Below are 17,957 nucleotides of genomic sequence, written 5' to 3'. Positions count from 1 at the left end.
GAGCTTAGGGCACTCACAATGCAGACTCTATCATAGAGTCTAAAATTATTTATTACCTCAAACAATGTGGACTTGGAGTCTAAATAAGACTTGGAGTCTTATTTTTTCTACCTCTTTCTTCAATAAATATGTTGCCACATCAGCAAAATACTATAAATAATATGTAATTAAGTGTCTTGGACTCTGTGATAGAGTCTTGCATTGTGAGTGCCCTTATGGCGCAAATGATCCTATTGTTTTGCCGTAATTAAATGCTATATTTAGCTTTGGAATTGGTGTGATGATACTGTGCATTGTGGAGATCAGTTTCATTTCGTTCGAGCTGACATGGCGTTTGGAAAACTGTGTAGTGAAACCGTGCACTGAGAATGGCCTTAGTCTTGCTCTAAGGAGGGTGAAACCTAGTATAACCTTCACTAGGCTTTGCTAGAGGGTTCAAGATACCTTTCCCCTTCTTCGGAGCCATCCTAGTAACTTTTCAAGTTTATAAGTTGATTGGTTTAACTTTAATCTAAATTAAAATTCTCTAGTTTTAATCAAGTCATAAATAAAAGAATATAGAAGCATCTATAACAGCAAGCAAGATTCATTAAAATGCACCATGAGATGTATTTTTTAGTGCATTGATTTGCTATTGTAGATATTAATATACTGTATATTTATAGTTAATTAACTAAAGCTAGAAAAGTTTAATTTAGAACAAAACTAAAATGATTTGATTTGAAATTTAGGGATTATGTCTAAACTCACCCATGCATCTGTAGCAAAAATTCTATTACATGATTTTCTCCACACTCGAACCTTTCTCAATTTGGGATTTATACCTGGATACTCTAGGACATAGGCCTTGTTTAATTCGCCCCACAATAAAAAACTTTTCAAGATTTACCGTCATATCAAATTTTACGGTACATGCATGGAGCATTAAATATAGATGAAAACAAAAACTAGTTGCACAGTTTACTTATAATTTGCGAGATGAATCTTATGAACCTAGTTACTCCATGGTTGGACAATATTTGTCAAATACAAAAAAAGCGGTACAGTATCATTTTTCAAAAAAAAAATAGCAACTAAACAAGGCCATATATGATATGCATGCACGAGAGACGAAAAGATGATGACCAAATAGAATTATATAACAACCTCCGGAACAAAATTAAAATCCTAGTACCATAATGTTAGGATAATTCTCCAGAGTTACTAAACGCTGCTCAATCTCTTGCCAATCATTTATGCAGAATGAAATGATTGCTCTTTGATTATACTTTTGTTGGCACCTGGCCCTCGGAACGAATTGGCCGTAATATTATTAATAATTCGCAGTGCACCACGAGCTCGATTATGACCTTCCAACATCATAATATGTCCATTTCTTAGAAAGGGAATATGTAACAATATCATAGCATCTGTATGGATAGATACATATAGCTGCTCACTATTACAAGTTTACAACTATGACACTGTCCAAAAAAAAAAAGCAACCAAAACAAACAATCGACACATCCATACTTAATCAAATAAAACAAAATCTATTACTAAACCGCCAGCCATATGAGGAGAAAAACTCCATTACGGTTGTCTCTAGCCCAAGGGACATCGTCACTCGTCAGGGCTCGCGAGTGCGAGGGCCGCTGGTCTCAAATCGAGTGTATGAGCACATTAGGCTTTGTTTATCCCAAAAACAAAAAAGTTTTTAAGACTCCGTCACATCGAATCTTACGACATATATATTAAGTATTAAATATAGATGAAAACAAAAATTAATTACACAATTTGCTTGTAAATTACGAAACGAATCTTTTAAGGTTAGTTATTCCATAATTAGACAATATTTGTCAAATAAAAATAAAAGTGCCACGGTATTAAAATCCGAGAACTTTTTGGATCTAGACAAGGCCTTAGGAAGAAAGGCTTCGGGAAGAGAGAGAGATTATGGAGGAGATAAAGAAAATATGAGTAAAGGGAATTATATTTCTTGTCGTTCATGAGGAATTGTTTTATCCAACTGTTTACCGAAACAATGTCAGCATTATACGGTTAGAGTTGCTTATGGAGCTGAAGCAAAAAAAACATATTTCATTACTAACGAAGCTATGCTAAATGGGGGCATAAGATCCTTATGTGTCTGAAGCTACACTTAATCTACGTAATTGTGCTAGCTACAAATCGTGCTCTCAAAATGCATCGTAAAATTCATCACGGAAATGTCCACAAATTTTTGCTATAAAAGTACTTAAAATAATATAATTTTAGCTCTATCTTCAAATCCCAGTCAGATCATTTAAAATAGGACCAACATTATTAAAAAGTATCAACATTTATAATAGAAATTAGGTACATTCTAAAAAAATACTATGTTTCTAACACAAATGTAATAGTATTTATTTAGTAACACAATTATTGATGTCTTTTAGTGTAAACTTAGTTATGTTTAAAATAATTTTACTCAGCATTATACTAAACAAACCGTATTATTTCAAGACTGAGAGAGTAATAATATAATAATAACAATAATACAATTGGAAAAAAAAAAACACCCAGCGCTACATGACCACGGTCCAGTCCATTGATTCGTGAGATGGAGGATCGTAACCGGTGTCACGGGCTGGTGGACACAGGGTGCCAGTCAAGGAGACATGCAACATGGAAGGTGACCCCTCCATGTACTTGTTGGCTGCTGCCCTTGCGCAGTGCAGGAGACGAAAAATGGGAAATCATATATATATATTTGTAAGAGAAAACCAAAATTTTGCATCAACCTTTGATGATAACTGACTCAATGAGTGCAATGTTCATCCGAAAATAAATTAGCACCATATCCAAGAGTTTATGCGGGGTGTAGATGCACCTACCCGTCGTGAGCGTACAGGTACTAGATAAATCTACAGTGGGTTCACTTAAATTCCATTGGCATGTGTACAGGTGTACGAAATATAAATAAAATCTGTTAATGAAGAAAAAGGTACTACACTTGAAGATACTCCATTGACATATGTATATGTGTACGACATATAAAATCTGCTAAGGAAGGAAAAAAGGTACTACTACACTTGAAGATATACTACGATTTAATCATTACTCCATTTTCAACCAATGTACCAAAGCATTCGTCAATCCATCTCAAAGAATAGCAAAACAAAACTTAATCTTCTAAGGAAAACAATAATGAGACAGAAAAATAAGGACCTTGTTTAGTTCCAAAAATTTGGCAAAACGCACACTGTAGCATTTTTATTTATATTTGATAAATATCGTCTAATTATAGATTAATTAGGTTCAAAATATTCGTCTCACAAATTACAACTAAACTGTGTAATTTTTTATTTATATTTAATGCTTTTATGCATGTGACGGTTAATCTGAAAAAATTTACAATATTTTTTGGGAACTAAACAAGGCCAATAATACGATCCAAACACTTGGATTTTAGAATCCAACTATGTGTACCCAAAGTCTACCGTAAAATTCACTATAAAAGTAAGATCCAAAGATTTTTTTTTTATTTTTCATCCAATATCTAAATTTTTATATGTACTATAGAATCAAGTTCTCATTCTCACAAAGAATAGCTGCATTGTTCCACGGAGAAATGGAGAAATGAAAATCCAGAGAAATTCCTGTCCACAATTCACAGTGAGATCCAGTCATCAGTCAGCTAACTGCCTGTTGGTTGACCAAGAAAGAAATCTATTTTTTCTGGAATATTCAGCACCAGGCCATCCGATCCTGATCCCGACGTGATCCGACGGCCGCGGAGACGGCCCCTCACATGCGACCGCGGCCGTCGTGGGCTCATGGCCACCGTCCCCCGCCGGGGCATCTCCTTCTCCTCGGCGCAGCTGCAGCTGCGAGCCAGCGACTCCGACCCTCATAAACGACGTCAGGTTCGTCACCCCCGAAAAGTTTTTACCTTTTCCTCCCGTCTCCTCGGCTCCTCCTCCTCGCTATGCTGGCCGCCCCCACCGCGCCTCTCCATCACTCCCCCGACGCCATGACTCTGTAGCGGCACGCAGCACCGCAAAGCCAGCCACCATGGGCAGGACGAGAGGCAGCAAGAGCGCCGGCGGCGTGAGGTCGTTCCCGTCGCCGGCGTCGTCGTCCTCGGCGTCGTCGTCGGAGTTCGAGTTCACGGTCACGCTGTCGCCGGCGTCCAAGCAGCGGTCGGCGGAGCAGCTGTGCCCGGCGGACGAGCTCTTCTACAAGGGCCAGCTCCTGCCGCTGCAGCTGTCGCCGCGCATCTCCATGGTGCGCACGCTGCTGCTGTCGTCGGCGTCCACGTCCTCCGCCTCCGCGTCCGACTCCACCTCCACGTCCAACTCCTCCCGCGACTCCAACGGCAGCACGTCGTCGTCCTTCTCCGCGGACTGCGCCGCGCTGCTGCTCCCGGACTCCGCGGCCTCGTCGTCTCGCCCCAGCTCCGCCACCGAGGATGACCGCCACCTGCACCCACACCCGCTGTCGGCCGCCGCCGCCTTCGCGGGGCTGCCACCCGCCAGCAAGCGCACCGGGAAGCAGTACCTCTCGTCCTTCGCCACCCGCTTCTCCTCCGTCTTCCACCGTGGCGGCGCTCCGGCCGCGGCGAAGAAGCAGCCGTCCAAGTCGCTCGCCAAGGAGGTGATCAAGAAGTACGCCAAGAAGGTGAAACCGCTCTACGAGAAGCTCTCTCAGATCCCCAAGAACCAGAACAACGTCAACGTCGGCGTCGGTGGCGCCAACAACCAACCGCAGCAGGGGTTCAAGAAGCCGTTCACTTTCTCCATCCGCAAGAAGAGAGGCGACGACGACCACGCCGTCGCGGCTGCGGCAGCGGTGGAGGCAGAGGTTGTTGGCGGCGGCAAGTACGCGCACTCCAACTCCTTCTCCGGGAACCTCCGGTTCCCGCGCCAGAAGCGGGCCGCGGCGAGCTGCCCGTCATCGATGCGGTCGTCGCCGAGCCACTCGGGTCTGCTCACCTTCGGCGGGGCCGGCGGCGTCGGCTTCCCCGACGTGCCGGCAGCGGCGGCTGCGGCCGTTGCGAGCGGCATTGGCGTCGGTCCGCCCGTGTCGCTGTCCACGGCATCGTCCATGGAGGAGCTCCAGAGCGCTATCGAGGGCGCCATCGCGCACTGCAAGAACACGATGGGCGGCGCCGTGTCGTTGTGCCCGCGCAAGGCGGCGGCGGCGGCGGCGGTCGCCGATGAGATCTGCGCCTTCTGAGCGCGCGAGCGCGCTAGGATTCAAGCGGCGGAGAGCTAAGTAAGCAGGCTGTTTAATCGGTAGCAGTACTTATCTGTTGTTATTAGTAATTTTAATTTCATTCGTCTCGTTTTGGTAAGACTCTATGATCATGGTCGTAAATAAGGGTAGTTCGAAGGGGTTAAAAATGATAATCCGAGCCTTTCAATCTCTCCTTTTCCTGGGTTTGGATTTTGCATTGGCGCCCTCCAATTTTTACCTCTAATTGCATCTACCTACCTAAAGAAAATGTTGGGGCAACCTTACTAATATATAAATTCACCAAAAAAAAAACTGCCTCAATTTTGATGCTTTCAATGCAAACATTCCAGTTTTGAAGGATCATGAAAATATCTGCTAGAACCTGAAAATCAGTTGCAATGATTATACTTCATCCTAAATTTTTGAAGCAAAATGGAGTATGAAGTTCCAAACCTGATGATGGAGGGTGTTGATGCAAATTTCATTTCCTAGAGAAGGGTGGTCAAAAGCTCCTTAGTTGATTATGCTAAGATTTGGACTCTGATGTGGCAGTACGTCTGAGCTAGTGGTATCAATTTTTTGCTGTGATTTTGTTCGTTCCAAGACTAGAGTTTAATACTAAGCTAATGCTAATATAGTTTGGCTTTTAAATCTGTACTTTCATGATTGCTTCAAAAAGTTCGTCTTGTCTGCTCTCTCCCCGCCGCTCAATGTTTTTGTTTTGTTTGATTGTCATTTGTCAAGCTGGTTTATTCTTACTGCCACCGATGAAAGAAAAATGGAGCATTTGTTTACTTGATTTGATGAGTTCGGTTTTGGTAAATTGTGTCTCATATAAGAAAAATGAGAGAAATACTGTGTACGTATACAAAATTGGTACTATTTTTCATAGGAAAGGCAATACACGCATGTGAAAAAGATTCACATTCTGCCCCTTTTGGTTCCTCCTCAAAAGTGGTTCAACACCTTGAATACCAACACCCACAAGCAGTTAAAAAGTGGTTGCAACAACTGGGCTTCGCTAGATCTGGCTCGCATAGATGTTGTACATTCACATGGTTACATGCCCTTTGACAACATATACGTACATTATTTTTCCGGTCAAGCTCGTGACACTTACGTACTAATCTTAGCTTATAGTAGCTACTAGATCATGAGAGACGTTGACTGACTGACTGTTTAAACAGAGGCAAAATGTCGAGTACTCGTAGGTGGAATCTCTAGAGCTAGGGGTTGAGGTCGGGGTTCATTCAACAACAACCGGCACCTACGCGGTGCCACCCTACCAATATATGAATGCATCGCATCCGTTTCGTTTCGTACAAGGCATCCACAAAGAAACAGAAAGTGGCGACATCACGGACACACGGCAACTACTGCCATGCAATGCAATGCGTGCTTGGATGGTTGCACGCCCAGCACAGGTCATGTGCAAACTGCAGAGTGCAGAGCATCAATGTGCACAATCTCTCGATAGCATGATGAGACGTTGCACCTGTAGAAGATTAGCTGGACGGGCGGTCAGCAGACACCACATCGACGACGCGACGCCGTGCCCGTTGAGAGGCCATGCATGCATGTGGCTGTGGTTGGACGTCTGTTAATGGCGATTAATTAAAGTATATATGGTGGGTTTACTGTACTGCTGGCAAAAACAAACAAGAATTAAGGTCCCCCGGCCATGTCGCCGAGCGCCTGCGGACGGGACGGAGATGCGCTCGATCGATCGCGGCTGCCGAGGCGAGCGGAGATGCCACATCACATGCTGCTGCCTGCCGGAGTAGCTAGCGTCGGTAGGAGTAGGAGTAGTAAGGCCTCGTTTAGTTCCGAAAAGATTTCGGTACCGTAGTATTTTCGTTTGTTTGTGACAAATATTATCCAATTGTGGACTAACTACGATAAAAAGATTCGTCTCGCGATTTCCAACTAAACTGTGTAATTAGTTTTTGTTTTCGTCTATATTTAATGCTTCATGCATGTGCCGTAAGATTCGATGTGACAGGGAATTTTGAAAACTTTTTGCTTTTTGAGGTGAACTAAACAAGGCCTAACAGTTACTAGTTAATGCTACAGTAGTTGACGCTGCAATAGTTTATGGAGGAACAACCTCCCGCTCGGCATTGAAGAATCGACTTAGGCCTGGTTTACTCCGCAAAATTTTTTGTTTTTGGGTACCGTAGCATTTCGTTTTTATTTGACAAACATTGTCACTAGGCTCAAAAGATTCATCTCACAAATTACAGATAAATTATGCAGTTAGTTTTTATTTTTGTCTATATTTAATGCTACATGCATACGACCAAAGATTCGATGTGACGGAGAATCTTGAAAATTTTTGCGAACGCCTTACCGAGATCTACCACAAGTTCGTTCGCCCCTTGGCAGCGGATTCTCCTCACTGGCAAATTGAAGTCGCCGGCCGGCCGGCGTCGACAGGGATCTCAACAGCTGCAAGTAGACAGGACCATGCATGGCGATACGGCATGGGCACTGGGCAGGCTGCTCCGTCGATTGATCACTTGGCAGCTGCATGCAGGAAGCCAGGAACTGTACCGCTGCAAATTTGCATGTGTTGCTGTGGTTCAGTGACTTGTCCTGCGGGCCACCTTTTCAATTCATCGGGTGCAACTGTGCAAGTGGAACCAGCCAACTGGGTAGTGGGTGCAGTGCAGGCAACCAGTGCATGCCAGCTTCGTCGTAAAGCGCAGCTGCTTTCGCTTTGCTTTGCTTGCTACGTCGGCCATAACACTATTTGCGTTCTCTTCTTCAAAATCACAGGTTTCTTTCGCGAAAAGGTGCGTAGCAGCACCGGGTTTTACTCGATTATCCATCGATCTCAGCAAAAGTAGATGGGGAAAAAATAGGCGCACTTCTCTTATTTTTGTCTTTCAGGATCACTCCTACTGCTACAAGTGAAGCTCGTGGATAACATTGCTTGATCCTATTTAATTTGACTAACCTATACTCCTGAGTAGTTACGTACGTGCCAAATAAAGTCCCTGTCCATGGAAAGTGATCGATCAGTCGCCACCAGCCCCGGGTGCGCAAAAGTTAAGAGTGCTCCGATCCACCACAAATTCTGCTATATGTGTATGTAACCGATGATACGCGATGTCTGTTCTTTGTCTCTTTGCTGTCAGAACACACGGCTAAAAAGTTCTTCAAGCCCATGAACCAGTTGAAACAGGGCCTTATTTAGTTCCAAAATATTTTGCAAAATGGACACTGTAGCTTTTTCGTTTGTATTTGACAAATATTATCCAATCGTGGACTAACTAGGCTCAAAAGATTTGTCTCGTCAATTTCGACCAAACTGTGCAATTAGTTTTTATTTTTGTCTATATTTAGTACTTTATGCATGTGTCTAAAGATTGGATGTGACGGAGAATATGAAAATTTTTGCAAAATTGTTTGGGAACTAAACAAGGCCCAGCTCTCAGAGAGCTGGCAAACCTGTCCAGATCTCTGCATCAGCGCAACTTGCGTTAAAAACACACACCACACCACACCACACCACCTCTTGTTCCTGCACTGCACGCATTTCTCGCCCCTGGATCTGTTTCTGTTCTACAACATGCATGGTGGGCGCCTGTGGCAGAACAGAGTGACATCGGGAGCCGCTGCCTGTACATGTGGCTCTCGATGGCCTCGTAAGCCTGCTGACACCATTGTTTACTGAGTAACACTGTACTAAGGCCTTGTTTAGATACACCTAAAAACCCAAAACTTTACAAGATTTCCCGTCACATCGAATCTTGTGGCACATGCATGAAGTATTAAATATAGTTAAAAAAAAATAACTAATTACACAGTTTACCTGTAAATCACGAGACGAATCTTTTAACATATTTGTTTGTATTTGATAATTATTGTTCAATTACAAATTAACTAGACTTGAAAATTTTTAGAAACTAAACAATGCCTAATTAACCTCTGGCCTCGTGTGGTCAGCATGTCCTAGTTCATGCGTGATGACCGATCGAGTCTGCAGGACGGCGAGCACCATGTTGTAGCTTGCGGCAGACTTTGATGCACGCGTTGCTCGGAGCTAAAACCCTAGCTAATCTCTGCCGCGTCTTTAGAGAAAGACACCGCGCCCCATTGTAGCCTTTGAGACATCAAGCGTTTTGTTTGTCTTTACCCGCCGCGCATCGTCGTCGTTACCAAGGGAATAATGCTAGCTGCCTGCTGCCTCACTAAACTAAACAAATCGGTTCTAGGCTTTGACTGTGCATGGTGAAGGATGCTTAAGGCCTTGTTTAGTTCACCGTGAAAACCAAAAAGTTTTCAAGATTTTCCGTCACATCGAATTTTGTGGCACATGCATGAAACATTAAATATAGACGAAAACAAAAACTAATTACACAGTTTAGCTGTAAATCACGAGACGAATCTTTTGATACTAGTTAGTCCATGATTGGATAATATTTATCACAAACAAACGAAAATGCTACAGTATCGAAAACTTTTCACTTTTCGGAACTAAACAAGGTTTAAGTATTAGTAATTGGGCCGAGACCGTACGTAGAGGGCACAAATCCTTGGGGCGCTCGTTGCGTATCGGCACTGCGGCACGACTAGTAGTGCATGCAGCTGCTGATTCGTTCTCTCGATCGATCGATCGAAGTTGCCATGGTTTGTAAACTGGGAAGGACAAGTTTACCGGCCGATAATGGGCACAAATAATTGGATTTGTCCCATGTTCACAACTTCACAATTCACATGCATCATATCATCCATTTTATACCGTGGTGTTATTGGAGTAAATGAATTGATCCATTTTTCCATTATTGACGACGATGCAATGTTGATCTGCCAACGTAATATTTCAGTTTTATTATATGGTCAAATATGGCAAATCATTCATGCATCAGTGCTTGAGTTAATTAGTAACCATTACAACCACATGGAACACTTGATCACAACACTACATACTTACGTAGTAAATGCTGTATAAAACTAAGAAATCAAAATTGTGCACCAAAAAGTCTGATTTCATTTAGATCTTTTTTTTTGGACAAGTTTTGGGCTCCAAAAACAATGAAGCCAGAAAAGTGGGCAAAAATAAATAACTTCGGCCTCACTATTTATAGCTTGTTTTTGGCTTCGGAAGCCATTTTCATGTGTACATATGGTATGTGGAGAAATACCAAACAAAAGTCCGACGATGTGTGCTATCATTGAAAACCGCATAATGGAACATGTCACTAGGAATGACCGCCTTACTGTTTTTCGTACCGTGTATTGGAGTTTGAGTATGCGTATATTCTACTCTGAGGACCGAATACTTACGGTCTGTATGAGTAGGCTGTTTTCAGCTTAACAGCCGAATCCATAAATTATTCAGCAGCGTTTTATTTCATAATAAAATAACTAACAATACTTTGACTTATCAGCCAAACGAACTCGTCTCGCTCGAACAGCACATCAAATGCATGGGCTGTGTGTGGGAAAGTGCGAGCACACGACTGTAATAACAGTCGGCGCATCTGCTGCATGCTCTACCGAAACGGCCCATGCGTGCGGTGGCGCTGAGGCCGGCGCGACGCGAGCAGAGCACGTGATCTGGGCGCAGGGGCTCCCTGGATGTGGGTCGATCCGGGCGCGGCTGCCGTGCGCGTGAGGCCCGATCAGCTCCCGCGTGGAGTCGCGTCGTGGTGGTCTCGCGGAACCCGATCAAACGCGTCGGCGGCGGGTCGCGGGAGAGGCCAGCTCAGCTACTGTCGGTGGTGGACTGAACAAACGTGACAGCCAGGGGTCGCAGTTGTGGCGTGTGCGCAATCCGCTCGCGTGCTGCGGTCGGCTTTGTCCGAGCGCTGGCCGCTGGCCGCTGCCTCTGCTGGCGCACGGCGCTCTGAACTCGCAGCAAGTCCGGCGCATGCAGTCGCGACCGCGCGACGGACGTAGTACACATGGATTAGGGGTTTCGTCAAGCTAGGCGAGGGCGTGCCGCGTGCCAAGCTGGTGGATGATCGATCTCAGGTCTTGTTTCGTTTCAATTTTTTTTTTTGTTTTGGGACACTGTAGGTTTTCCATTTTTATTTTACAAACATTATTTAATTAGAGACTAACTAGGCTTAAAAAATCCATCTCGCGATTTATAGATAAACTGTGCAATTAATTGTTATTTTTATCTATATTTAATATTCAATGTATATACCGCAATATTTGATATGACGGAAAATCTTGAAAAATTTTATCTACTTTGGCCTTGTTTACTTCCTGAAGTTTTTTGCCAAATTGCCAAAACCCAAAGAGAATGGCCTTGTTTTGCATTTCGGCCCAAATTTTTGGAACTAAACAAGGCCTTTTTAGGAACTAATAGGCCTCACCTGACGAGTTCATCGGATTGGGTGGTGGTCGATTACATACATATACGTGCTCGATGCCACCCATACACACGACACGCGTCCCATCCTTTTCTTTTTGTTGGGGAGGGCGCGCACGTACTAGGGACTACCTGGTGACGTGCTCTACAAGCGCAGGGGATCGACATGCGCCGTTCAGTAAAGGATAAAAAGCCCCTTTTTGTGTCTGTTCGTGCTCGTTTTTTGGCCTAGTGCGTGTCATTAGCCCATTTAGTTACCTCCATAGACCACAGCTAGCTGCGTAGCCGATACCACCACCACCGCAGGTTTCACCGACCACCACCCACCGTTTGCTTGTGATGATCCTGGCGCAGCATTCCCCTTCCAGTCCCTGGATCACTCATCGTTAACTCCCCAACTTCTCGATCGGTTGTGGTGGTGGTGATAAACCCAGCCCAGCCAGCTCGCAAGTGAAATGAAAAGGAGAGCCGGGTGACGTGTGGGCATCAGCTAAAAACCCGCCTAGGATCCTCTGCCTGCGCAAGCCGAAGAACCGACTAGGTGCGCCGCCCGGCCGCCTCGGTCGCTCCGAAGCGGTCCGCAACGCGGCAAGGCTCGGCAAGGCCACGCGAGCTTGTGAATCTGAACCCCCCCTAACGACGCGACGAACCCGGGCACCGAGAAACCAAGATGCTCCGCCGCCGGCAGGCAGCCGCATGTGCCGGCCGGCCCGGGGCGGGGCACATGACATCTGCATGCATGCATGTGTGCGGCGCGCACGCGGCGGGAGGGGGGAGGCCGGGGGGCGTCCGGAACTCGATCGGAGGCAACCGCAACGCAAGGCAAGGGCAAGGGCCCGACGAGGAGACACACAGCACAGACCCATGGAGGATGGCAGCTAGCACTGGAGATCCAAACCCGATCTCATCGCCCATGTGCAATCATTTTGACCTTTTTCCTGTCCAAGAAAGGCCATCGCGGAGGAGGACGACCGCGACTCGGATTTGGACTGCCGCTGTGCATGTGGCTCCTGTTTTTTCTTTCTTTTTGTTTTGACCGTTTTGTGTGTTTCCTGCATGGAACAGCCAGAAAACAATCTGCCGTCGGTCAATCAGGCAGGGGCTAGAGTTGTGTCGCCGTCTTGTTTTGCTGTGGGTTTGCTACCCAAGTGGCGTGATCTTTGGTGTGGCTGATATGGCACTGCGTTAATAAAGTGAAAGATGATAAAAGTATTATAACAGTAGAGAGAATTTCGTCTCCATAAAACTTCTATATACTACTTCTAAAATAAAAATATGAATGTGTTAAAAACTAGATTTTGAAACTTCCATTGATAATAACCTTAGAGCAACTCCAACACTACCCAAAAGCACTTGTCAAATTCTAATTTTTGGCAAAACAAGAAAAAAGCCCCTCCAACACTACCCTAAAAACAGTTGGCAAAATAGGATGCTTGGCAAAAGGGGGCTGTTGAGCGCATCTTTGCGCGCGCTGGTACGCTTGGCATCGGTGATTTTCGGTCTACTCGACGCCTCCTCCCGCGCACGCGAAGTGCTCCCGCTCTTCTTTCCCGTGCGCGCCGGGAGACAGATCGCAGCGGAAGATTATCGCTTGTCGTAGACCAAGGTCGACATCAACAAACCGAGATGATTAGTCATTCCCTTTCTATGTATCTTCAACTATCATTTTAGTCTTCTATGTATTCAGAGATATTTGCATTGATATTCAGAACTATTTGTATTGGTATTCAGAAATATTTGTATTGGTATTCAGAAATATTTGTATTGGTATTCAAAAATATTTGCATCGGTCGCGACGAACGTGAAAGGGCAGACGGGTCCAGGCACCAAAATTTGTGACATGTGGGCCACCAATTCAAATTTCCCAAGCCCAAGTAGGGTAGCGTTGGAGAAGCCTATTTGTTTCACTTGGCAAATGAGTTTTGCACTTGGCAAAATCTGAGATTTGCCAAATGAAGGATAGGGTAGTGTTGGAGTTACTCTTACAACACAGACCAGGTGTAGGGAATGGAAGCAAATTAAAGTATCTAGGCCCTTCAACGAAAGGGGGTAGGCTTTAATTATGGGACGCCAGGTCATGAAAAAGAGTTCCGGATAATGCAGGTTTGACGTCACAATCACACGAAAATCACGGGAAAAACAGAAGAGATTCTTTCCGGCTCCTTTGACGACAAACGAAATGCCGGGATTTATTCTTGTCAGCATCAATCCATCATCATCAACACTATAACGAAGAAAAAGACCTACGACTCCATCGGATAACATATCACGTCGTACTCAATGTATGGCAACATCATAGCGGCCTACACCTATACCTTCGCCAGTGCACAAGAATTAATTCACGTGGACCATTTGTACGCCTGGTTTAGTTTCTGAAAAATTTTAAAATTTGCTGTCACATCAAATATTTAGAAACATGAAGCATTAGGGCCTTGTTTAGTTCGCAAAAATTTTCAAGATTTCCCGTCACATCGAATCTTTGGTCGCATGCATGGAGCATTAAATATAGAAAAAAAATAAAAACTAAGTGCACAGTTTACCTGTAATTTGTGAGATGAATCTTTTAAGCCTAGTTACTCCGTAATTGGACAACGTTTGTCAAATAAAAACGAAATGCTACACTACCCAAAAACAAAAAATTTTGCGAACTAAACAAGGCCTAGATAAAAAATAAAAATTAATTACATAATTTGTCTATAATTTACGTAACGAATTTTTTAAACCTAGTTAATCTATGATTAGACAATACTGAGGGGAAAGTACGTTTACGTTTTAGTTGACGTCCTGGCTGTCGATGAGTGGAGAATGACCCGATTGCCCTTGCCTACTCGATGGACTTTAAAGATGAGCATCCGTGCCGCCCGGCGCGGCACGGCCCAGGCCCGTGCCAGGCACGGTCCGGTAGGGCACGGCACAGAATGGCCCGCGGGCCACCGGGCCGTGCCTACACAGTACACCGTGCTTAGGCGACGGCCCAGGCACGACACGTGGGCCTTAATTCGTGCCGTGCCGGCCCATAGAGCACGGGGCCCAAACCTATACCGTGCCAGCCCGTGGCCTGCTATCTATGAAACCCTAGCTTTATTTTAGTTTTTAAATTTACAGTTATAACTCATAATTCATCACTCATTAGTCATTATAAGATCACAAGTAACACTTCATAGATCACAAAAAAACAGAAAGATGAAAAGCCAAGATCATTAAAAACTGAGCTGTTCGCGCAATGCCGCCTCATTAAAAACCTTTCTAGGTAAAACTCACACCTCGTGAGAAAAAACCCTAGAAAGGAAAAGAGTACGGCCAGCTCAAAGTTATTAAAAGGTTCAACTGTTCAAAGTTATTACAAGTCATTGTCTCAAAAAATGTCTCAACTCTTACTCGTTGTCTCACACACCACACTCAGAAACAGAACACTCAAGTAGAGCCAACAGCACTAGCACCAGATTCATCATCAACAGTGGCGGATCCAGAAACGGATCAAGAGGGGGGCTAAATAACATAGGCTAATTTTTTTTCTTGCTCAACGTAGTACACTAATGGATATAGCTAAGATTGATAATTTAATATTGATTCAAAGTGTTCAAAAACAAAGATTCGTAGAATAAACATAGAAAAATACCAAATATATGAAATCTTTTGAAAAAAAAAGAAACCCTATTAAAAAAAATTTGAGTCCAAGAGGGGGGCTGCAGCCACCCCAGCCCCCCCCCCCTTGCATCCGCCAATGATCATCAAGCCATAGGTTTTTGAAGTAGTCTTCTAACTCCTTGTCCTCCACAGTATGTTGTCCCTTTTCTTGGCCTTGCTCCCAATCCTTGATGCAAATTAACATCTCCACAGTCTCAGAGCCCAATCGCCGCCGCCGCTCCTCAATTATCTTGCCAGTAAGACTAAAACAAGACTCCGAAGAAGTAGTTGAGACAGAAACAGTCATAATATCTCTAGCCAAGATAGAGAGAACTGGATAGGTTAGTTTGTGCTCATGCCACCAATTAACGATATCAAAGTCATCATCATAGGCCGCAACATTGTCACTGTCAAGGTAAACAGTAAGCTCAGACAAACCAGGAGCCACAGGGGAAGATGAACCAGCAGCCACAGAACCAGAAGAAACTGATCCTCCAAGAATTTTGCCCCATGTCTGCTTCCTCTTACCTGTTAGTCCAAATGGATGGTTGGTCCTAGCTGGCCTAGCTGCACCAAACTTAGATTCATACTTGTCATACAGTTTATGCAACTCAGATTTAACCTCAGCAAAATAGGAAATGTAACTCATATTGTTACATTGAGCTAGCAAATCAAGAACATTTTGCAAACCTCTCATTTTAGCCCTAGGGTCCAGAATAAATGCAAATGAATATAAGAGTGGTATGTTCTTCCAGTACTTGAGAAATTTAGATTTCATTGGCACAACTACTGCAGAAAGATTATGATCATGTTCATAGTCATGCAGATGGCTAGCAATTTCAAGTATGTGATGGAGTACTAAAGGACTGGTGGGGTAATAAACACCAGAAAGCACAACAGTGGAATCATAGAACAATTCAAGAAACTCCAATACCTTTTCAGCAATGTACCAATGTTGTTCATTCAATAGTGGATAGCCAGAGTGAGTATTAATGAACACAGAAAATACAGATCTATAAGGCAACAGATGTTTAAGCATAAGATAGGTTGAGTTCCATCTAACATCCATATCCAAAGCAAATTAACGAGGCCTCATACCCTTAGCATTGCAATAGTTCTTGAATTGGGCAACGCGGTGATTAGATGAATTAAGAAAGTTAATTGCAGTTCTAAAAACCTCGATGTATGGTTTAAGCCTTTTCAAACCAGATTTAACAATTAAATTAATTATATGGCAAGCACAACGCTGATGCACAACATGGTAGGTTTTTTTAGTATGATCTAATGGATCAACATCAAAGCCCAAGTAACCATCAAGCAGGGGAGTCAAAGTAAGCATAGCAGATGTATTAGCAGATGCATTATCAAGACTAACAGAGAAAACTTTGTCAAGCAGACCCCAATCTCTAAGCACACCAGAAATACATTCAGCAATGTTAATACCATTATGACTCACTTCAATCAATTTAAAGCCAATCACAGATTTCTTAAGTTCCCAATCAGATGTAATATAGTGAGCAACAACAGTGATGTAATCTTCCTTAGCATTACCAGACCATATATCAGATGTCAAGCAAACAGAAGACACACCAGGAAAGACAACATTTTTTAGGTGGTGCAATTTTTCATTATAAAGCTTAGACAGATCTCTAGAGGTGGTAAATCTAGAGACCCTCTTGTATCTAGGATTGTGAGCACGTTGAATGTAATCATCCCAAGTATCAGTGTCAGCAATAGATAAAGGTAGATCTAATCTAGCAACCAAACGGCAAAGCTCAGCCCTAGCAACATCAGGTCTGTATTCCCAGTTTCTATATGATCCATCAGGGTTTAAAGCAAGCCTACTTTGAACCATATTAGCATGATCGGCCTTCTTCTTGCATGATTTTTGGTGTCTAAGTAAATGCCCAGTGCCATGAGCAGAATTAGCAGACAATCGAGCCTTACAAAACTTGCAAATAACAATTACCTTCTCCTCACCATCAACTGTCTCCTTGACTTTATCAAAGTCAGCCCAGACAGGAGATCGACGCTTACCAGTGGTGGACGATGCCAAATATGCTGCGTCGCTAGGGCTAGTGGCCGCAGCAGCAGCACTAGCCGCAGCCCCACCGTCGATCGAAGCAGCAGCAGCACTAGCCGCAGCATCTCCCATGTCAAGGACATCGTCGGGGAGCTGGCCTAACTCGATGAGCTCTTCATTGATGGTTTGAGGGTACCGTATCCCCTCATCAGCTTCACCATCATCACCGGCCATGGTGACCCCACTTCTTCTTCTTGACCTCTCGGCCCCGTTCCTCACCGGCTCCAGCGGCACCAGCTCAGCGACCGGCGACCTGCAACAGACAAGAGAAAAGAGAGACAAAGGGTTAGGGTTAGGGTTCATGTGGTTGATCAAATAGATCTAGGGTTAGGGTTTGGCTTTCTGTTGCTTACCTGCATAGAGCCGGAGCCCGGCACCGGAGAGACGAAGAAGACGCGGAATGGCAACAACACCACCCCGGCAGTCGACAGACGGCTAGAAACGAGATCCGAGACGACAGTGAGACGAGATCTCCTAGACGGTCGAGGGAGACGGAGGGATCGAGTCGAGATCTCCCAGACGATCGAGGGAGACTGGTGGTCGGCGGTGGCGAGAGTGAAGGAGAGGATTATGGTTCGTCGGATCGAGTCGAGGTCGAGGGAGACGGAGAGATCGAGTCGAGGCGTCGAGGGAGCCAGGGAGGCGCGCGACGGGGAGGAGGTGAATGAGCGCTAGGGTTTGGGAGCCACGGGGCGCCGCGGCGGGGGGTTATATATGCCC

General features: G+C 44.5%; 1 protein-coding gene across 1 annotated transcript; it reads left to right on the top strand.

Moving 5' to 3' along the window:
- LOC8085083 (probable membrane-associated kinase regulator 1) lies at positions 3,821 to 5,860 on the top strand. The gene has a single exon (XM_002441000.2). It carries the CDS (start codon positions 4,036 to 4,038, stop codon positions 5,197 to 5,199), a length of 1,164 nt encoding a protein of 387 aa, XP_002441045.2. The 5' UTR covers positions 3,821 to 4,035; the 3' UTR covers positions 5,200 to 5,860.

The sequence above is a fragment of the Sorghum bicolor genome, chromosome 9 (genome assembly GCF_000003195.3).
Source record: "Sorghum bicolor cultivar BTx623 chromosome 9, Sorghum_bicolor_NCBIv3, whole genome shotgun sequence".
NCBI classification, from domain to species: Eukaryota; Viridiplantae; Streptophyta; class Magnoliopsida; order Poales; family Poaceae; genus Sorghum; species Sorghum bicolor.
This window is presented reverse-complemented; position numbering and strand designations above follow the sequence as displayed.

Bases quoted from the DNA above. Each gene is read 5' to 3' on its own strand.
- LOC8085083 (XM_002441000.2), top strand. From the start codon at position 4,036: ATGGGCAGGACGAGAGGCAGCAAGAGCGCCGGCGGCGTGAGGTCGTTC.